This window comes from Protopterus annectens, chromosome 4.part0, assembly GCF_019279795.1.
Source record: "Protopterus annectens isolate FY-2018-M chromosome 4.part0, PAN1.0, whole genome shotgun sequence".
Classification (NCBI taxonomy): domain Eukaryota; kingdom Metazoa; phylum Chordata; order Ceratodontiformes; family Protopteridae; genus Protopterus; species Protopterus annectens.
Window position 1 is genome coordinate 823,824,846 of NC_056733.1, and position 22,694 is coordinate 823,847,539.

Consider the following 22,694-nt stretch of genomic DNA (forward strand, 5'->3'; position numbering starts at 1 on the left):
CTATGAACGTGTATAACTACATTGAATCGGCCGTACCTGATAGGACCAAAACAAGCTCCTCAAGGAAGAGCAAACCTGCTTGGTGGACAACTGCCATTAACAGGCTTTACAATAAGAGGAAGAAGTTGCTGTCTAACAGTAAGAGGGAGCGAGCCCTCCTAAACTGGAAACACTCCCTCCTCAGCTTAAACAAGCAAATCAAACTTCTTGTGAAGTCCTCCAAAGCAAACTATGAGTCCAAATTAGCTTCCTCAACAACGGTCAACCACAAGGCATTCTATAGTTACATCTGTAACCTAAAAGGAAAGGCCCAGATTTCTGCAGAACTGGTAGTTAATGATACCACGTATACTGAACCTGTGGACATAGCTAACCTGTTGGCTGAGAGGTTTTGTGAAAATTTCCCTCCCCTGTCCCTACCACATGTACCCCATAAAATTCCTACCACCTATCCCCTGCCTTGTATCTCTAAAGAGCAGGTGGTAAATCCCTCTCTAAGGCCAAAAACACGACATCTATGAGACCTGATAACATCCCAGGCTGTGTCCTGCATGGGCTGCAACATGAATTAGCAACACCATTTGGTACTCCTTTCAGTCACAGTCTAAGCACCAGCTTCATACCAGCTGAATGGAAAACAGCCACCTTTATTCCCTTGCACACAGGTGGTGCTTCCACTGATGCTGGGAACTATAGACCTATTAGCCTGACTAGCCTTATTTGCAAAGCCATGGAGCGAATCATTATGGACCTTATCAGCAAAGATATAAGTAATTTCCAAATACTTGACCCTACACAGTTTGGATTTGTCAAAGCGAGATCATGCTTGTTAAACCTGGTGTCCTTCTTCGAGACAGTCACTAAGGCCCTGGATGAGGAGAAATCTGTGCATATAGCCTGTCTGGACTTAGCCAAAGCATTTGACACTATCCCCCACTCAGGCATCATTGACAAACTCACCCAGCTAGTTATCAACCCTTATGTCATTAGATGGGTCGCTAACTGGCTCACTGATAGAACTCGTATAGTCAAAATAGGGGAATCCACCTCCAACAGCAGACCTGTTGCCAGTGGTGTTCGACAGGGTTCAATTCTGGGACCTCTAGTATTTGGAATCTATTTCTCCGAAGTACAAGCAAAAGCTAAAGGTCTGTGGCTGCCAGAGTTTGCTGATGACTGCAAACTGGGAGCGGTCATAGTATCTCCAAATGACATCAACATCCTACAAGAGTGTCTTACACAAACAAATGATCGGTGCCAAAGTCATGGCCTTAAACTCAATGCAAAAAATGTATTATCATTCCTTTTGGTAAAAGCAATATTCCTGCTAACTGCCACATCAATAGCAACACTTTAAGTATGCACTCAGTGGTGAGAGACCTGGGCATACAGGTTGACAGCAACCTTACCTTTGACTACCATGTCTCCAGAGTGGTATGAAGGGCATTCTATATTGCTCATCTTGTAAGTAAAGACATTGCCTCCAAAAAAAAGAAGTTATGACTTCCCTGTACTCTTCCCTCATCAGGCCAATGATTGGTACAATGCCCCTTTTGCTATGTACCTTTCTAACCACGTGCAGCAGTTGGAGAAACCACAAAGGTTCCTCACAAGGAAAATACAAGGTCTTCAACATCTGTCCTATGGGGATCATCTGAAATCACTGTCACTTTATTCTGTTTCATACAAGCTACTCAGAGGTGATCTCTTTCTTGCATAGAAGACCAGCTCTGACCCTGCATTATTGGAAATCCATAAGTCAAATGGTACATGGGTTACTCACTCTAAAGACCTTAACCTGGTGTGTGGCATTAATAAAACCTGTTGGAGGGAAAGATTTGTCTCCCACAGGTTGCCACACCTTTGGAACAGACTCCCACTTCATGTCAAACAGAGCACCTCATTGGCCCTGTTGAAATACAATCTGGACAACTGGATGGGTGTAAATTCACCCCGGGGGTTCCACTTCTGTCCCTCTTGGACAGGGGCAGTAGTTGCTGATCGCGAAAATAAGGGTAATAACTTGGCTAAGTTGCAAGGGCCTTAGGGCCATTAGCCTACTGACTTCCTATGATCCTGTAATATTCAAATGTAAAGAAGTTATAGTTTTGATCCCCTACAGTGGGGGCACCAAAAACAATGTGGAACATGCTATTGTCCCAATAAACAGACTGCATTGGGGAGTGAGTTTTCATAGTAGGACGGGGGGGGGGGTGTAATTTGATACCACCATGTGGAAGGAAGGCAGATGCACTGGGTCCTTTTAAGTCTAGTGTTGACAGATGGTTTGGCAATAAGGTTTATGATCTGCTACTGATTGGGAACAAACTCTTCCAAATTCCCAAATAGAGACTGTGAGCTTTATTTACATATATTAAATGTTTGTATACTGACAGACAGATTGGTTTTCTTCTTGTTATATTACTGATGCTGTGGGACAGCATGAACAAAATATATACTTTTCGAGCAGTGTTTTACTTGCTTTCCTGGTTTGTACATTACAGTATGCTAGTGTGCTTAGATGGGAATTAAAAACGAAGTATGCAGGTAAATAGTACAAAATCATTTTAAATTAACTTGTACAAACCTTGTAGGGCATAAGCATCCGTTCACCTCTGGGAGTAAGCAGCATACATTTGCATTTTTTTGCCTATATTTATTGTAAATAAAATGAAAAACAACAGTAGTATGATTAAATATATGTGTACAATGTGTACAGTATTATCACAATTGTATTAATACTTAAGCAGCAAGGCTTAAAGAACTTGTTTGTTTGGGGAGACAATTAAGTACTGTTCTTACAAGGTACAACCAAGATGCTTAACCCCATCGGAAGTGAATGTATGATTTCTAACCCATACTTTGGGATGCGTTATTGTTGTCATATAATGGCTTTAACCTTTAATCTGTTTGCTACTTATTTTGTAAATTACACTTTTCAGCTTTGAGAGAAAGTATATGACAGGGTGCCTAGTGAGGAGTTGTGGTATTGTTTGAAGAAGTCGGGAGTGGCAGAGAAGTATGCAAGAGTGGTACAGGATATGTATGGGGGTAGTGTGACAGTGATGAGGTCTTCGGTAGGAGTGACAGATGTGTTCAAGGTAAAGGTGAGATTACATCAAGGATCAGCTATGAGCCCTTTCTTATTTACAATGGTGATGGACAGGTTGACAGACGAGATCAGACAGTATCCCTGTGGACTATGATTCTTGCGGATGACATTGTGATCTGTAGTGAGAGTAGGGAACAGGTTGAGGAGAGCCTGGAGAGATGGAGATATGCTCTAGAGAGGAGAGGAATGAACGTCAGCAGGACTAAGATCGAATAGAGGGAGGACAGAGGAATGGTAAGGATGCAGGGAGTAGAATTAGAGAAGGTGGATGAGTTTAAATACTTGGAGTCAACAGTCCAGAGTAATGGTGAGGGTGGAGGAGAGGTGAAAAATACAGTACAGGCAGGGTGAAGTGGGTGGAAAAGAGTGTCAGGAGTGATTTGTGACCGACGGGTACCAGTAAGAGTGAAAGGGAAGGTCTACAAGAAGGTAGTAAGACTAGCTATGTTATATGGGTTGGAGATGGTGGCATTGACAAAAAGACAGGAGTCAGAGCTGAAGGTGGCAGAGTTAAAGATGTTAAGATTTGCATTAAGTGTGGCGAGGATGGACATGACTAGGAATCAGTATATTAGAGGGTCAGCTCAGGTTGGACAGTTTGGCGACAAAGCCAGAGAGGCAAGATTGCGTTGGTTTGGACATGTGCTGAGGAGGGATGCTGGGTATATTGGGCAAAGGATACTAAGTGTGGAGCTGCCAGGTAAGAGGAAAAGAGGAAGGCCTAAGATAAGGTTTATAGATGTGGTGAGAGAGGACATGTAGGTGGTTGGTGTGACAGAGCAAGACACAGAGGACAGGAATAAATGGAAACAGATGATCCGCAGTGATGACCCCTAACAGGAACAGCCAAAAGAAGAAGAAGAAGATTTTTCAGCTGTGATTAGTTTAGGAGTTGCTATGGTAACATTGAATGTTTTATTTGTGAGGATGCAGGATTATTTTATGACCATGATTACAATTCATTTGTCATGTGAAATATTTTACTTGTGAAGATACAGGATTATTTTATGATCTGTATAGCTGTTAAACTGTGGAAGTTTTATTTATATAATTATTTGGTTACCTGTTACATGATTAGTCCAGGGACAGTTTTCAGCCATGACTTGCATTTTGCTGTTTCTTATTTAGGTCTGGGGGTGTTAGAAGGTCGAGCAGCACAAGTCCACTTGGATTTGGTAAGTCAGGAGCATCACCACCATATCCTGGAGAGACTGGAGCATTCCCTGCCCCTCGGAGGTTATCTTTTGGTGGGTCTAAGCCATTTTTGCCTTCTTTTCAAGGTATGCCTAGCAAGTCATTGTTCTTTTCAATTAAAAGTACTAAAATAGCAATCTGAAAAGTATGAGTGTTATTTTTCATATAGAAGAGTAAGATGTTTTTGAAATTTGTGTTTGTTTCACAGACAAGACATTTGTTTTGAAAACATTGTTGATTCATGAAAACTTCAAGAATCTGTAACTGTAGACTAATACATGTGTAGTTCTGTGTAACATGCCCTTTGAACTGAAGAGTGAAAGTCAGAGGGTGCAGCACATCAGAGATGCTGTACAGTACTTCTCTCACTCTCTGTCTCTCTCTCTTTCTCACACACACACACACACAGCAATAATAAATTAATCTGTCACATGATTACACCAGTAATCAGCAAAGTGGTCAGAACAGGATGATAAACAGTGTCCTCTTAAACTTCATCATTCCCAGATGGAGAGCCATTTATAAAGCTTAGATTGGTTGGTTGTTGTAGTGCCTAAAATTCCAAAACTGGTGGAGACTTTATCTAACAAGAAGGTTACAGATGGTTCTAATAGCAGAGGGTTTCTCGGCGGAGACAGAGGTGGCCAGAGATGCAGTGACACTTAATGTCCCTATCTGTTATGACAACAGTTATGAAGAGTGAGATTAGTCTCTTCTCCAGTGACACAAAGGTTTGGGCAGTGGTACAGGACAGAAGAGACCCTCGAAGGCTAGGGGACTGGCATTAAGATGACAACTAACATTTAGTGCCAGCAAGTACAAGATTTTCATAGTTAGGGAGTTTCATCACTGAGGTGGAATATATATTGGTGAGGGAATACGTCAGCAATAAAAAAGACAAAACGTACTGGAGCCAAAATACATAATTGCTTGATTGAGATATATACATTTCCCTGTGTTTGTCAGTACTATGTTTGAGTGCCCTGTTTGGAGTATGGTATCACTGCTACAGCTGCTGTTATTCTTTTTGTACAAGTATCTGATTTGGAACTTTTCTCCAGAAGCCTGTTGCTGAGAGGGTGAGAGACATGCAAGTATACAACTAAGACAGACTACATAAAGCAATAGTAACAGAAAGTACTGGGTCACATCAGAGGCTTGGAAGGTCATTGTTAAGAACAAGAACTGTTTGTTGTAAAGCTTAGCATTAAATACCATAAGTTCAGGTTTTGCTACAAGAATAACTATGCAAAGATAACCACATGAGCAGCCAGAATGCATTACAAATTGAATATTTTCTGTGCACATTGTAAGAAATGGATGGATTAGCCTAAACTCTGGATTGATGTGTGTGCTTTGTTTTTATTTTATTCCTGGGAAATGCTATTCAGAAGTGACATATAAGGGAACAGTTTTAGTGGCACACCAGGCTGTGATTTGTTTGATGTCTTCTGTCATGCAAAGTTGACTAAATAGCTGAATCTAGCCAAGCTGGAAATTTGAGACTCTAGCCCACTGAAGGAGGGGAGATGGGAGGAGTAACTTGGTCAGGAATTGAAACATGCAAAAATGCTCCTTGCAAAAAGTCTTTTTATGTCAGTAATTTGTTGATGCTTTTGCAAGCTTCTTTCAGAGTATGTGTAATACATCAGTAGGAACATTTGTAAAACTCCGCGCATACCAGTCAATGACACATGAGCTGCTGACTCTCAAACGTGGTCGTTGTTTTTCAGGTGTTCCATTCTAAGTGAATGGAAGTCTAGTCTGACAACAAATGGTAGGGTTATTTAGTCTCACAGTCTGTGCATTATGGGACAGATTTAGCTTTTTAGGTTCATAGGTTGGTACTAGGCTATCGGCCCTAGGGCCTATACAAGCCTAGCCATAACCATTCCCTGGCTATTTCTTCCCACACTATTTACTTCCCTGGTCCCCTGTCTAGCAGGGTGACTGACGTGATCCCCAGGGTGAATTTCCTCCTTTCTCCCATCCAATCGTCAAGGTTCCTTTTGAAGAGGGCCAAGGAGGTGCTCTGCTTGACATGTATGGGCAGTCTATTCCAGAGTTTGGGGGGTCTCTGGGTCAGGAACCTATCCCTCCAGCATGTTTTATTTATTGTGATGACAAGGTTTAGATCCCTGGAGCGTGTGGCTCTGAGGGATTGGGATTTTGTTAAGTGTAGCATGTCCAACAGCTCTGGGTTTGACATGGCCTTGTATGTTAAGCAGAGATCGCCTCTGAGTAGACGATATGCGACAGAGTATAGCTGGAGTTTTTTAAGGCGGTCAGCATACGGCATCTGCTTTAGCCCTGTGATTCTTTTAGTGAGGTATTTCTGCGGCCTTTCTAGTTGTTGCAGATGTCTTGAGAGGTACATACCAAATGGGGCGTTGTATTCTATAATGGGTCTAATGAGGGATGAATACAGTGAGACAATGACCTCCTTTTTTCTGGATGAAAAGCCCTTAGTGATGAGGTGTGCCACATAGAAGAATTTCCTGACTGTTGTGGCGATGGGGTTGTTGAAGGTGAGACCACTGTCCACCTATGTCCCTAAGTCTCTTATCACACTTTCGGTGTTTAGTGTACTGCCACCAATGTGGTAATTCATGGGTACATGTTTTTTCCCAAAGGGGATAAAGTACAGTTTTGTACCTACCGTAAATGTAGATGTTCGAGTGTACACCCTGCTGCAGTCATCACACTTGGGTTATCTTGTTGTCAGGCGGTCCCGCAGTCAGCCAGAATTCCAAAGTCTTGGTCCGGCGTCGGTTGTTGTCGCTTCTTCCCTGACGTCAGTGCGCCAGGGGTATATATAATGCATCCAACGCCATTTTCTTCAGTTTTTATTACCCCAGATGTCAGGTGCCCCCAAAAAGGTGGTCAGTAGTTAGTACCAATGTAAGAAATTTAGCACAAACACAACATCCCTCCAGCTATAAGCAAATACATCAGTAAGGTATTGTAAAGATTTAGCCAGTTAGATCAGAGGGGATGGAGGGAGGGTAACCTGGACTGCAGCAGGGTGTACACTCGAACATCTATATTTATAGTAGGTACAAAATTGCACTATGTTCATCGTGTTACCCTGCTGCAGTTATCACACTTGGGTTGAATCCCAAAGCTAAGGATGGGAGGAGGAGTCAAAGAGGGTTAGAGGGGGCTAGAAGGCCTTGCAGAACTGCAGTGGCAAAGCCAGCTCTAGACTTAGAGTAAAGTGGTAAGTGGTAGTCTTTGGTGAAGGTGTGAACTGAACTCCAAGTTGCAGCTTCCAAAATCTCCTTGGTTGGGAACCCCTGAGGAAGGCTGTAGATGCAGCTGTTGCCCTGGTAGAGTGGGGCGTTATGGTAGCAGGAACTGGTTTTCCATGATGGGTATAGCAAAAGCGAATGCAATGTCCTATCCATTTGGAAATGGTTTGTTTTGATATAGCCTTTCCTTGCGAAGCTGTAGCATAGGATACAAAGAGCTGGTCAGATTGTCTGAAAACCTTAGTTTTATCCAAGTAGTAACGGAGGTGCCTGTGAATATCCAAGGAATGCAGGAGTCTTTCTCCTTTGTTCTGTGGATTTGGAAAGAAGGTGGGTAAGTGGATGGTTTGATTTAAAGCCACACTAGATACCACCTTAGGCATGAAGGAAGGATTAGTTTGTAGAGAAACTCTGTCTTGATGGAAAATGAGGAAAGGTTCCACTGCCATTAGTGCCTGAAGCTCTGAGACTCTTCTGGCTGAAGTTATTGCTAGCAGCAGGGCAGTCTTCCATGAAATAAACTTTAAATCAGCAGAGAAAGCTGGTTCAAAAGGAGGTAGCGTAAGTTTTTCCAGAACAAAATTGAGGTCCCATGTTGGTGTAGGTGCTCTCCTGGGAGGCCTGATGGTTTTTGCCCCTCTGAGGAACTGCCTTAGAAGTGGATGTGAAAATAAGGGTGGATCCATGTTGTAGTGGGCTGAAATAGCTGATGCATGAATTTTAATGGAAGAAAAAGAAAGTCCTTTGTGCAACATCTCAGTTAAATATTGTAGAATCTGAAGCATGTGAGGCTGAAGGGTATTTTGGCCTTTAGCTTGGTTCCAGGCGCAAAACCTTTTCCATTTGTCCGAGTAGGCCTTCCTGGTGCTGGGCCTCCTAGCTTCCAGAATAACATCCATAACTGCTTGAGGAAAAGGAGCTGGCTGGATGCTTAGGTGATTTGCCATGCAGCCAAATTTAAGGTTTTGAACTGGCTGTGTAGAATCTGATTGTTTTGCTGTGTGAGCAAATGGGCAATTTGTGGTAAAATCCAAGGTGGGCCCTGAGCCATAATCCTTAATAATGGGTACCAGTGCTGGCATGGCCAGTCTGGGGCTATGAGTATCAGTCGTGGTTTCTCCTTTCTGATTTTCAGAAGCACCTTTGTGAGAAGAGGCATGGAGGGAAGGCATATACTGTCAGGTTTTTCCAACTGAATGAGAGTGCGTCCACTTTCCAAGCTTGATGGTGAAGTGTCCTTGTACAAAATTTTGTTAGCTGATAGTTTTGGGGGCTAGCAAACAGGTCTATGTCTGGGAGGCCCTATTTTTGAGTTATCATTGAAAATACTTGTGGATCCAGTTTCCACTCGTGGGGATCCATGATGTTTCTGATGAGGTCGTCTGCCAATGTGTTCTTTTTTCCTGGCAGGTATTGAGCTTGTAACTGAACTTGGTAAGCCAGTGCTGTGTTCCACAAGGTCATTGCTTGCCTGCATAGAGGGTAGGAGTGTGTACCCCCTTGTTTGTTTATGTACCACATTACTGTGGTGTTGTCCGTCCTTATTGCAAGTTGTCCTGGATGTAAAAGGTTTTTGAAGGCTATCAGAGCATTCTGTACAGCTAGCATCTCTTTTTGATTGATGTGCAGATTCCTTTGATCTGCAGTCCATATGCCTTGAACGCACTGTCCTGCCATGTGTGCCCCCAGGCGTAGTCAGATGTATCTGTTGTCATTGTTTGCCTGGCTGGGGGCAAGGTGAAAGGCTGACCCTTGTTGAGGTGACATGCCTGTGACCACCATAGAAACTCTTGTTGAAGGCAGGGAATGAGAGGTATCATTGTGTCCAAGCTGTGGCTGTGTTGAGACCATACGCTTTTTAGGTACCACTGTAATTTCCTCATACGCAGCTTTGCAAATGGTATTAGTAGTATGCAGGATGCCATAAAGCCCAAGGCCTGCAGAATTTTTCTTGCAGGGAGTTGGGTCTTTGTTGCCATTGTTTTTAAATATTGAGTCAGTTGTAGTTGTTTGTCTGGCGTCAGATAAGCCTTCTGGGCCATTGTATTCAAGCTGGCACCCAGGAATGTCATATTTTGTGAGGGTACTAGTTTTGATTTCTTTTCGCTTACTGTGTACCCCAGGCAACTTAAAAGATGTTTTACAAAAGCCAGATGTTGTAAGAGGATGTCCTTGCTTTCTGCTTGGATGAGGCAGTCGTCCAGGTATGGGTATATTTGAATTTATCTTTGTCTGCAGTATGCAATTACTGGTGCCAGGCATTTTGTGAAGACCCTGGGCGCAGTGGATAAGCCAAAGGGCAGTGCAGACAATTGATAATGGGTTGAACCTGCAATGAAACGGAGGTATCTTCTGCAACTTTGTCTGATAGGGACATGCAGGTATGCCTCCTTGAGGTCTAGCCATGCTTTCTTGCCCAACATGGGAAGAAGCTGCTGTAGTGTTAGCATCTTGAATTGCTTGGCCATATGAGGTGTAAGCCATTGAGTTTGCCTTTTTGAAGTTTGGGGCCTGCCTTCTCCTCCCTTCTGTGTTGCAGTGCCCCATTGTCGAGGTTTGTATTGGGCCTGTGGTTGCCCTCTGCCTCTTGGGCGTTTGTATTTACCCCTCTGTGGTCTGTCAGTAGCTGGAAAGGACCATTTTTTGTTGGCCAATTTCTGCTGAAGCGAGGGGGCTGTACCTGTAGAAAATCTTTGACTATCTGCATAGATTTTGCCTTATCCTCCATTTTCTTTAAGACTTCTTCTGCTTTAACTCCAAAAAGGACATCCTGCTGTAAGGGAGCATCTAGAAGCTTTGCTTTAACATGATCAGGCAGAGTTTGTTCCTTTAACCAAGCATGCCTACGTATAACAGACCCAGTGACAGCTGCTCTGCAGGAAGCCTCTAAAGAATCAAAACCACATTGCAAAGTATGTTTGCCCACCTGCTCAGTTGCATGCAACAGATCCTGCATTTCTTTCAATCCAGACTGTTGAGGGAGTGTGCTCATTTTTTGTCTTAACTGAGACATTAGAAATTGCTGATATTTTAGCATGTGAAATTGACAATTTAGTGCTCTCATAGCTAGAGTGGCTGAGGTGTAAACCTTTTTCCCCCTCATGTCTAGTGCTCTGGAGTCCCTTTCAGAGGGTAGAGAGTTTTTTGCCATAGAAGCCTTAGCCCCTTTGGGACCCTGGGAGATAGTCTCTGGATCAGCAACAGGGCTTTTATAAAGGAATTTGTGGGAGTCAGGCACTCTATAATATCTATCTGGTTTGGCTGGAGCAGGAGGCAGAGAATCTGGATTGAAACTGGATTCTAAGTAAACATCATCCACAATGTGTAAAACTGGGGGGATGGCAAGAGGTCTGTGCTGGGGGAGTAAAAGAAACTCTCTGAGCCTTTTCTTTGAGTCAGAGTAGTCCTGACCTTCCCAGTGAAAATGTTCCCTCATAGTGTGTAAAGTTTCCCCAAAGGAGTAGTCTTCAGGGGGAGAAACTGAGGGAATGGAATCCTCAGCATCAGAATCTTCATAAGGGGGAAAAGAGTAATCTTGGTCCTCAGAGGAGCCTGAGGAAATAGAAACTTGATCAGAGGAGGCATAATCTTCCTCTTGTATAGGCCTTTTGTCAGGTGGGGGTTGGGAACCCCTGATTAAAGAGATCAAATCTTCCGCCATTTTAAGCATCTGTTTCTTAGGCATGGGGCCTTGAACTGGAGACTAAAGTGCAGTCTTTTTTGGTTTAATAGGAGTCTTAAGCTTAGGATACGTTTTTATGGTGAGCATCGTCGGTCTGAAGATGCCTTCAGAAACCAAAGGTGTTTCTGCAGCACCGACATCTCTTTCTGCAGTGTCGTCGGAAGGGGCTAAACAAAATGGCTGCGTCGGCCTAGCACTCTCTGCCAAAGGCTCCGAAGCGGTCTCGGGTTCCAAGTCTGCGGTAGTCAGGGGCTGCATAGGAGCCTCACTGAAAACTGGTGAACCGGAGACCGGCCCAGCCGAGGCCTCAGAGTCTGGCTTGGGTCTAGGCTGCCTGTCCTTATCCTTGTGTTTTTTGTGCACGCCGGTAGTCGGTTGCTCCGACGGCATTGTGTAGTTAAATTTTCTACCGAAGTAGTGTCATGCGAAATCAAAGCATCTTTTTATAGTACGCTTATTGAACCTAGCACAAAAGCGACAACCAGTGACGTTGTGGTCTGGGCCTAGGCAAGGTATACAGTAAGAATGAAAATCCTTATGAGGTATTTGCTTCCCACAAGAAATACAATTGTTAACTTTTTCTGACATCGGTCTGAGGCAAGAAAAGTTTCCCCAATGGGGTACTTAGCTTTATTGAAGACTTCGGATCTGAAATTCAACTTCGAAAATCTCAGGAGTCGGCCGACCGGCACTTGCGAGCTGCTTCTGCTTCGGGCACCGCACGGCAAGAAAGACTGAAGAAAATGGCGTTGGATGCATTATATATATCCCTGGCGCACTGACATCAGGGAAGAAGTGACAGCAACCGACGCCAGACCAAGACTTTGGAATTCTGGCCGACTGCGGGACCGCCTGACGACAAGATAACCCAAGTGTGATGACTGCAGCAGGGTAACACGATGAACATCTATACATTTCTTGGCATTGAGCTTCAACCCATGGCTCTGGCACCAAGCATCTGTTTCTGTAAGGCCCTTTTGTAGAGTATCCACATCATTTGGGAATTCAGTAATGGCTGTCAGTTTACAGTCGTCAGCGAACTTTGTTAGCCAGAGTCCCTTAGTTTTGGCCTGTACTTCAGAGAAGTAGATGCCAAACAAGAGCGGACCCAGGACTGAACCCTGAGGTACTCCACTTGTCACTTGTCTGGAGCAGGATTTGGAGTCAGCTACTTTTACATTGTGGGTTCTGTCAGTAAGCCAGTTGGCAACCCATCGAGTGACGTAGGGATTAATGCCCAGCTTAGTAAGTTTATCTATGATTCCAGAGTGGGGGAAGGTGTCAAAGGCATTGGCGAGGTCCAGATAGACTGTGTGGACTGCCTTACCCTCATCCACGGCTCTGGAGACTGATTCAAAAAAGTCAGTCAGGTTCAGGAGACAAGATTGGCCCGTCATGAACCCAAACTGGGTGGGGTCCAGTGTTTGAAGGTTGCCAATATCTTTGTTTATAAGTTCCATGATAATACGTTCCATGGCCTTGCAGATCAGGCTCATCAGACTGATGTGGTGGTAGTTCCCAGGATCCAAGGTGGATCCCCCCTTGTGGAGTGGGATAACTGTAGCTGTGCACCACTCAGTGGTCACAAAGCCTGAGGTGAGGGTATGATTAAACATGACACTTAGGTGAGGTGCCAGTTCATTTTGTAGTTCATGTATTACACAGCCTGGAATGTCATCTGGTCCCATGGATGCTGTATTCTTAGCTTTGGAGAATGCGTTTTTTACCTGTGTGGCCGTTATTGCTGGAATTTGTCAATCTTCCGGTATTGAGATGGGCCATTTACGGGGTGAGAAGGGGGTGAAGTTGGCACTGAATCGATCTGCCAGGATATTGGCAATATCCTTGGGATCAGTATATTTAATGCCATTCTGTTGTAGCTCAAAGCAGATCTGAGCATTGCCATTTAGATTCTTGACATAGTTATAGAATGCCTTGTGGTTGTCTTTGGAATCTTTGGCAATTTTATTTTCGTAACTAGCTTTGGAGGATTTTACGAGGGATCTCAGCTTCTTACTGAGGCTGGTAAGGGAATTTTTTGCGTCGTGGGATTTTCCACTTTTCCTCTTTTCTGCAACAGTTTCTTCATTTCCAAAGAATTACGATGTTTGACCCCCCCCCCCCCCCCCATGAGGGCAGACAGGAGTAAAAAATAATAATAAAATTAGGAATGAGTACTTATTTTGTCGCAGGCAGCTTTTGGAGGTGCAGTAAATCATGACAAGATAAAAAATATATATTTTTTTAATCGTTTGCCCATAGTGGTCCTTTAAGCTTTTTCAGTGAACAGCATGTTGAATTTATATTAATTCCTGTGAGATTTTTTTTAGGAGCTGTTCTCTGTGGCATCCAAGCCACCTTGCTGGTCACATTTAAGGTTTTTGGCATAGAAAAAAAAAAAAAGCTCACAACAAGGTACTTTAACCCTTCGCTTTTGCCCTCTCACTGGGGTCATAATTCTCACAAGTCTCTGAGTATTCACTGCTGTTTATTTTGTACAATTATTTACAGCTTTCTTTTCCAGTCACTGAAGTCATAAACCCCTTGAAACTTTGGCAATTATGAGCTCATTTATTGTGTTACCTCAGGAGTTAAGAAAGCCGATACTGTTCTAATCGTTTTTTTTTTGTTTGTTTGTTTTTTTAAGTTTAAATTAAGCGCCATTTTGCAGATTAAGAAATGGCTTACTGCACTGTATTTTAACATGACAAATAGCACAAACTAGGGATTGTCACTGGAAGAAGGTTTTAGGCACACTTTTCAGAGATTTTCAAAGCTACTATTTCTGAGTACTGCCATTCTAAGTAAATGCAAAGAAGATATTGTATGGGGGTGAGGTGTGGTACAATAATCTTTTATTATAAGGACATAGAGGGCACGTGGGAAAGAGGAACCATAGACAAAAAAAACATAACTGTGTCCATGCCAGTGGTCATTTTGGGTTGGATCAAAATAAAGTTGGAAATAAGTATTTACAGTGTGGCAGGGACATCTGTATAATCCTGAAAATGAACTTGAGTTTAAAATATGTGAGCATTTTTTTTTCCAATTTCTGGCCATAATGGACTTTGGAGGATGTGACAGCTGAGATCATACCTTCTGTTTGAAGAGAGACGTTTTATACTTCTGAGCAAGAAATGTACTTGACTGATGACACTTCCTTGAAATGTCTATCTATTGCATTAGATGCCCTTACAGATTGAGAGGTCTCATCTGATAAGGAAAATGGACATATTTTGCTCTAAAGTGTGTTTATTCATTATTTTTCTTCCATTTTATTAAGTGTAGTAGGTCACTGAGGTTATGAGACAACAGAGTGAAAATCCAATCAGATGTGCCTGTGGCGGGCTAACTTGTATAAAACTGGTGCTTTATACTTTTACCTAGAAGGACTATTTATGCATTCTGGTGGATAGTTTCATTGTAGCATGATTAATTTTGTGAGAAACTGAAGGGATTACTGACTTGGCACTTTGTGTTTATAATGTACTCTGTGACAGACAGATAAGCTACACCGAGATGTCCTTTCTTAGATCATTGTTGCAGTATTCAAGATTGTTGGATTATCTCGACAATAATCTTGACATCCATCCGGGGCACCAAAGCCAAAACCTTCCACATAGCCATACATCCAATGTATGACCTAAGCTCATAGGATTAAGGGTGCATAAACAGACATATGAATGTAAGTCATCAGACTGTCTCAACCCCAGTCCAGACACAGGTCTTAGTGCCCATCAGTCTGTTCTATGCATGGTTGCTGGTACTATTGGACTTCACTGGTTTGGATAAGTGCCCCATTGGGAAACCTTCCTTATATTTTCTCAGTTGCATTGCTGTTCCATGTTCTATTAGATGTCAGCTAGAAGGGGAAAGTGCAATTGCTGTAGGCAGATTCCCTACAAGAATCTCCACTCCCAGTGCCTTTTCTGCTTAGGTGCAGAGCACAACCATAAAGATTGTATGATCTGTTAGTCCTCTGTCCCAAAGACATTAAGAATGCGACTTCTGTTTCTTAACTCCTACTTGGAAACTCAGCACCTTACACACCTCACCCAAGCAAAGATGGTAGACCCTTCTACCCCTGACGTTCTGCCTGTAGAGAAGAACAAGTTTAAGAAGCCTAGGCCTGATATCATGATTGCCCAGACTCAGACTCTGACTTACCCACAGAGGTTTGTGAACTAATGGTATGCCAACACCTACTTAAATATCTGCTACTGCAACCTTGCCGGAGGCCGGTATGACATCTGAGGTTCGCACATCCGAAATGACTGAAGTTGCTGAGAATGGGGAAATGGGGAACCATGCTTAATAATTTCCCAAAGAACCAAAAACATACCACCAATCGTACTTAGAAAAGAAGCTCCAGGGTCACTCATTGATGTTCATCAGGGATTGGAGCCCTCCATGTTTAGTCAAAGAGGATGTCACACCTAGGAAAAAGAAATAAAAAAGCTAAAAATGTTTCCTCCCCTCAGATGTTCAAGGAAAAGGTGTTGGGAGGATTTTTAACAGGGTCTGTTAAAGGCCATAAAGGTACTCAGGCCACCATCCTTTGCAGTACCTACTCCTACTTCAGTTTCTTCTACCACTCCCTAAAGAGATGCTTCTGAGGATGAAGAGGCTGAATCAGACTCAGATGAGCACTCTTTGGCCTATTCATCCCCTATCCACTCACCAGGCCTAATAGCTTCTGATGCTGAAGATTCCCTTTCTCCTGACTCCTCTGTTGTAGAAGCTTCATTTGGGAAAACCATTGCTAATGTTGTTGTGTGTTTCCGCTTTTCCCGGTTAGGGGTCGCCACAGCGGATCTCCGGTCCGCTAATGATTGGTAGTTGATTTTTACGTGCCAAGTTACCAACCCTGATGCACAACCTTCAACGAAGGTACGCCCATTCACGTATGTCTCCATGCAGAAGACGCCCTAGCTGAGAATCGAACCGGACAGCGTCTTACTGTGAGGCAACAACGCTACCGCAGCACCACCACCGTGGGTTGGGAAAACCATTGCTAATATGATGAATAATTTTGAATGGGAATCAGTCCAGATTTATGAGGTTCGACAGCGGTACTATAACCTCTTGGTAGTAGGTACCCCTACTCTTGCACTTGTTCCTCCTGTTCTGGAGGCTTTCCTTAATGTCTTTGCAACCACTTCCACTGCCCCTGACTCACAGCCATCAGCCCCTATAAGGCCTGATAGATTTTACAAAGTATCTGAAGACTTGAAATTTCTGTCCAAAAACCCTTTGGCAAGACTTCCAAGATGGCTACACATTGAGTAACAGCTTAATTCTAGCTCTTCCAGTGTGAAAACAGAAACTTATCCGAGAAAGCCAGTGGACTTCCACTTCTGGGAAATTTCAGTAACTTTCTAGTAAGTGCACTGCCTGGATGCCAGGAAAAAGAAATACAGAGGACCTGAAGGAAAATCAGCTGTAAAAGGTGAGAAAAAACACTGACTGGGAAAAGTACTGCATCTGTTTAGCAAAAAGCAGTGCAAGCTTCAGATACGACTTCCAGTAACCTAGAGGAAAGTATAAGACAGCTGCACACAGACCTGAATAAAATAAACGAAACACTGATGGAGTATATCAACTCAGACAAAAAAAGGCTAGAAAAAAATGGAAGAAACCTTAAACAGATATACAGATGAGTTTATAAAACTGCAAAACTCAGAGACTGAAATGAAGAAAAGGCTGGCTGAATGTGAGACTGCACAAGAAGAGATGTTTCAAAAAATAATAAAATTAGAGGACAGAGCATGTAGGGAAAACCTGTGATTTTCTGCTGTACAAGACAAACTGGAAAGAACAGACTGTATTAATTTTATGAAAGCACAAATAAGCAACTGGACTGGTATTCCACAACAGGAGTTGTTAATTGAAAGGGCACATCGTGTGTATACTCCAAACCTGGCTTTGAGAAAGCAACCTAAACCTTTAATACTAAAGATGCAATCTTACCAGCAGGAGGAATTGATTCTGACAAAACTGTGGCAGAAGGACAAAGTACTAAAAGTGGGAGACAGCAGAGTGTTTGTAGAGAATCTCTACTCGTACACCAAGCAGAAGAGTAAATTTATTCCATTATTCAGGAATGTTGAAAAACAAGAGTGAAATTCAAACTGCTGTACCCAGCTATCGTAAGAATATTTTTCCCTGGAGGGAAATACATGTTAAGGAGGAAATACAAAAGTTTGTCCATCAAAAAGTGAACTGTGAAACAGAAGGAAATTCTGCTTCTTGATCTTCTGTTAATAAAGACCACATAGAGACTGTGCCAGTGAAACCTTTACCAGTGTTTCAACGGAGAATGCTTGAGAGAAGGAAAAAAACACAGGAGTCGACTAGAAGAATCAAGAGTGTGTTGGAAATAAAGCAGAGACAGGATTTGGGAGATGGAGATGAACAGGAATAAAACCAGTAACTTGGAAATTGACAAAGCGATAGTTATATTTGTGAAACATGACAGAACAAGAAAATCTGGAAATATTGGACTTTGTAAAACCTGTAGGGGACTCTAAATTATATGCCCTACTTCATGTCATTAATGTTTGGAAAAATACTTAGGAGAGGCGAAGAGGAGGGAGAAAGTTAACTGTAAGTAAAACAGTTCTTTTCTTAATGGTACTGTTTTAATTGTGCATGATTTTCTTTGCATGCTATAAAGATTTTTCAGTGAGTTTTAAGTGTAATGTGGATACTAAAATAAATAGGTGCTCCTGTTTTTTTTTTCTCCCTTCTCTCTTTCGCTTTGTTCAGTTTTAAGAAATGTAGACACTGCAATGTAAAAAAGAAGAAAAATCTGGTTAAAAGAGGACGACAAAAGAAAAATGAGTGTGCTTTGTCTCATTCTTGCATAGGGGAATGACTGGATTAAGGCCCTGATCTTGGTCTGGTAACACATTTTAAGAGAAAGCAAGTAAATGAAAAAGAATATTGAATATTATAAGGCTTTTTTCTAGTAAATAAATGTATACTTTGCAATTTTGACCTGGATCTCATATCTCTAGGAAACAGTCTTATAAAGAGAAATGGCTAGGAGATGAAGTTCTCTGAAAGCATTCAAGTGTTTTCCCACCTGAGAGAGCTGTAAAGATAAGACAAAACTAGGCAGTACTTAGAGGCACAGCCTGCACCATGTGTCTTAGCATGGATAACCTTTCTTTTAGGTTAAATGAAGTCTGTGAGTGTGGCTGTCAGTTTGTAACATTTGTTCATGTGGCTGTCAATTTGTAACATTTGTTCATGTTAAGAGGGTAAAACTTTGATATATGAAGATGTACATAGTTTTGTGTGCTATTATTAAGTTAATAGTTTTTAGGGGGTATTGGGGATGTGTTTTTTTTTTTATCTGAGGGCTTTCAATAAAACAAATTTTTTGTAAGATGTGACATAGGCTCAAATGGATATGACAAGAAACAACTGTATAAAAGTTCATCCTGCCAAACAGTATATGAATGTAACACAAAACATGGAACTAGACATTTAACAAAAAGCTGTTACACATAAAAGTTGGGAATAATAACTTTGTAAGACAGCGGTACTTTCTGTAATGTCTTTAAATGCCAATGGTCTCACAGATGAATACAGAAACGAAAGAGTAGTGAACTATTTTAGAAATGTAGAGTGCAAATAGCCATGCTACATGAGACACACTTAGAAAGAGCCGAACTTGTGAATTTGATAAAGAAGGGCTTTCTGTGTGGTTATTCAGTGGAATACCTAGGGCAAAGGAAAAGAAGAGTATTTATATTAATTGCAAAAGGAGCTCCAGTAGTGATAGATGAGGATAAACAAATAATAATGGTAGATTTGTAGTGCTAAGGGGCTACTGGCAAGGCAGGAGGATTATACTGGCATGTATTTATATTCCACCTAAAACTGCTATAATGGAGCTAAGAAATTTCTGGGAGAAATAATCAGCTTTCAGCAAGAAATATTACTTATAGGTGGGGACTGAAATTAGATTTGCAACAGTGAAGATGTATCTGGGGGGCCCAGAAGGGAAAATATAATAGAGGTGGGTATAATTTTGAAGAGATTTATGAAAATATTTGGCATGGAATATGTGAATTCAGTTCTGTGAGTTCAGAGTAAATTTACATATTATTCCCCAAGATACAAATGCTGGGCTAGGCTAGACAGAATTTCCATTTCAAAGGAACATGTGCATTTAATTGAAGGTCTTGATATGTACCCAATAACTATTTCAGATTATGCACCAATAATAAGTAAAATAAAAACACAGAATAATGAAATAAAAATAAAATATTGGTGCTTTCCCACCTATCTGTTGAAAAGAGGAATTTAAGGAATGGGTAGTGGAAATTATTCAGGAGCTATTAGAGAAAAGGGACATTTCTTCTGAAAATATAGCTAAAGAGTGGGATAAATTTAAAGTGGAGTTTAAAAATAGGGTGGAAATAAAAGAAAGGGGGATATGGTTAAGAAGTAACAAAAATTATTTAGAGGGAATGATAAATGTTAAAGAATTGCGAAGTAGGGAGAATCCCATGGAACAAGAGGAGGAGCAACTGGAGAATGCTAAGCAGAAAATAAGGGGTTACCTAAGTAATATGTATGAGTTTAGAAGGATTGCTGTTAAGCAACTATTTTTGATAATAACTCTACAGCACAAAACATTTTAGCACAACGACTCAGGCAGCAGAATGTAGAAAGGACTGTCACCAAGCTTAGAGAGCCTATAACAAGGAAGATAACAAGACGCTGTAGAAGTATTAGAAATATTTTGGAAATTCTATGAAGCTCTGTATAAACCAGAGAAATATGGAAATCAAGAAAAGGTACAAATGGAAATGTTTATGAAGAATTAAATATGTCAAGGTTAGAGGTAGATGAGGCTCAATTACTAACAGTTAGGATAGGAGGAGATGAGATAAAAATGGTGATGTATAACTAATCTATGGGAAAGTCCCCAGGAATAGATGGTATTCCTGGAACGTTTGGAAGATAGGAGGGAAAAAACTGATAAAGATCTGGAAGGTTTTGTTTAACACTATTTTAAGAGGAGGAGAAGTACGAACATCCTGGAAGAAAGTGGTGGTAGCTGTAATACCTAAAGAGGGTAAAGATCCATCAGATCCAGCTTCAGTACTAAATCATGATTATAAAATGTTTATGTCTATAATGGCAAAAAGAATGGCAAAAGTAATGCCAAAATTGATAGATATGGATCAGTGTGGTTATGTGGAGGGGAGGCAAACATTTGACAACATTAACAGAACACTGATGATCCAGAGGGAAGAAAAATGTAAGAAAATATCACTGTTGTTGATGGGTCTTGATGCAGAGAAAGTATTTGACAGAGTCCTCCTTTCTAGACTCCACAAACCTTGCTTGTGACTCTAGCAAAATAGTTTCTACTCTGTTCCTTGACCTCTCCAAAGCCTTTGATACCGTTTCTCACCCCTTACTATTATCCCAACTCTCCTCTCTCAACCTCTCACTATCACCTGGTTCACCAGCTACCTCTCTGAAAGACAGCAAGCCGTCAAATGGAAGAACTCACTCTCTTCCTTTCTGCACATCCTTACCGGAGTTTCCCAGGGTTCCATCCTAGGCCCCCTCCTTTTTAACATCTTCATTAATAACTTCCACCAGTCTCTCTCTGATGCCACACTAATTCAATATGCTGACAATTCGACCATTATTTGTACAGCAGTCACCCCCTCCGACCTACTTCTCAAAACTCAGTTAGCCTTCTCTGATACTGAATCATGGATGCATAGTAATCACCTCGCCTTAAATGCCAATAAAACAAAGTTAATGATCTTCTCCCCATCCAAAAACACCAATATAGACAAAAACTCTTTTACAGTGACTGCTCAGAATAACAGCCCCATAGAAGTAGCATCATATACCAAACTGTCCGTTGTCATAATTGATGGAAATCTAAAATTTGACACCCATATCCAAACTAATATAAAAAAAAAACTCACCAAAAACTAGATGGTGTTCTTCGTGTTTCACTGTTGCAGTCATTACATTTGGGTTATCCTGCTGGCAGGCTGCCCTTAGTCGTCCCGAATTCCAAAGTCTTGGGTCCTGCGTCGGTTGCTGTCGCCTCTTCCCTGATGTCAGGTCATCAGGGGTATAAAAGATGCAGCCGACGTCATTTTATCCAGTCTTTCTTGCCGCGCGGTGCCTGAAGCAGAAGCAGTTCGCACGTGCCGGTCGGCCGACTCCTGAGATTTTCATGTTCGAGTTTCAGATCCAAAGTCTTCATTAAAAGCTAAGTACCCCGTTGGGGAAACTTTTTTCTTGCTCCAGACCGATGTCAGAAAAAGTTAATAATTGTATTTCTTGTGGGAAGCAAATACCTCATAAGGACTTTCATTCTTACTGTATTCCTTGCCTAGGCCCTGACCACGACGTTGCTAGTTGTTGGTTTTGTGCTAGATTTAACCAACGTACTGTTAAGCATTGGCACGATTTTGCATTAAGCTGTTTTGGGCGAAGATTTAATTATACAATGTCGGATAGCCATCTGACTACCGGAGTTCACAAAAAACGCAAAGAATAAGACAGGCAACCGAGGTCAAAAAACGACGACGAAGCTTCTCCTAAGCAAGTCGCCAGTTCTCAGTGATGCGCTTTTGCAGCCCCTGATGCCCACTACTTTAGAGTTGCAGGCCGCTACTGACTCCCACATGGAGTCGACCAGGCCGCAGGAAACTCAAGGTATTGGAACCTCGGAGATTATTCCCTCAGATGGGTCCGGAGCCGCTGAACAGGCATCTGCTTCTGAGGGTGTATTCAGACCTAAACAATTATATATTAAACAGACTTCAAAGACTAAAACACCTTTAAAGGCAAAGAAACAAGTTCACCAGTCACAAGGACAGGCCTCCATGCCCAAAAAACAGATGCTCAAAATGGCTGAAGACTTAATTACCTTGATCAGGGGTTCCCATCCCCCTCCTGATAACAGGCCTAGGCAAGAGACAGACTATGAATCTTCAGATCAGGTTTCCATTTCTCTGATTCCTCTTCTGATCAGGAATATTCTCTTCCCCCCTATGAGGATTCTGATGCTGAAGAATCAATTCCTTCAGCTTCTCCTCCTGAGGACTACTCTTTTGGGGAAACCTTGCATACCATGAGGGAGCACTTCCACTGGGAGAGCCAAGATTTTTCAGAATCTAAGAAAAGGCTCAGAGACTTCCTTTTACTACCTCAACACAGGCCTCTAGCTATTCCACCTGTGTTGGACATTGTAGATGATGTTTTCTCGGAGTCTAGTCTGACCCCTGGCTCTTTACCTCCAGCTCCTGTTAAGCCGGACAGATACTACAGGGTCCCTGACTCTCATAAATTCCTTTTCAAAAACCCTACTGCAGACCCAGAAACTATTTCTCAGGGTCCAAAAGGGATCAAGGCTTCTACTGCAAAAAATCCTACCCCCCTCTGACAGGGATTCTAGGGC

At 42.1% G+C, this 22,694-nt stretch overlaps 1 protein-coding gene across 1 annotated transcript in view; it reads left to right on the forward strand.

Annotated features, from left to right (window-relative positions):
• ULK1 (unc-51 like autophagy activating kinase 1) overlaps positions 1-22,694 on the forward strand; it is a 1,203,955-nt gene that overhangs the window by 894,040 nt on the left and 287,221 nt on the right. Inside the window, exon 17 of the mRNA XM_044068766.1 lies at positions 4,241-4,392. Coding sequence (XP_043924701.1) covers positions 4,241-4,392 — 152 coding nt within the window. The remainder of the gene's footprint in view (positions 1-4,240; positions 4,393-22,694) is intronic.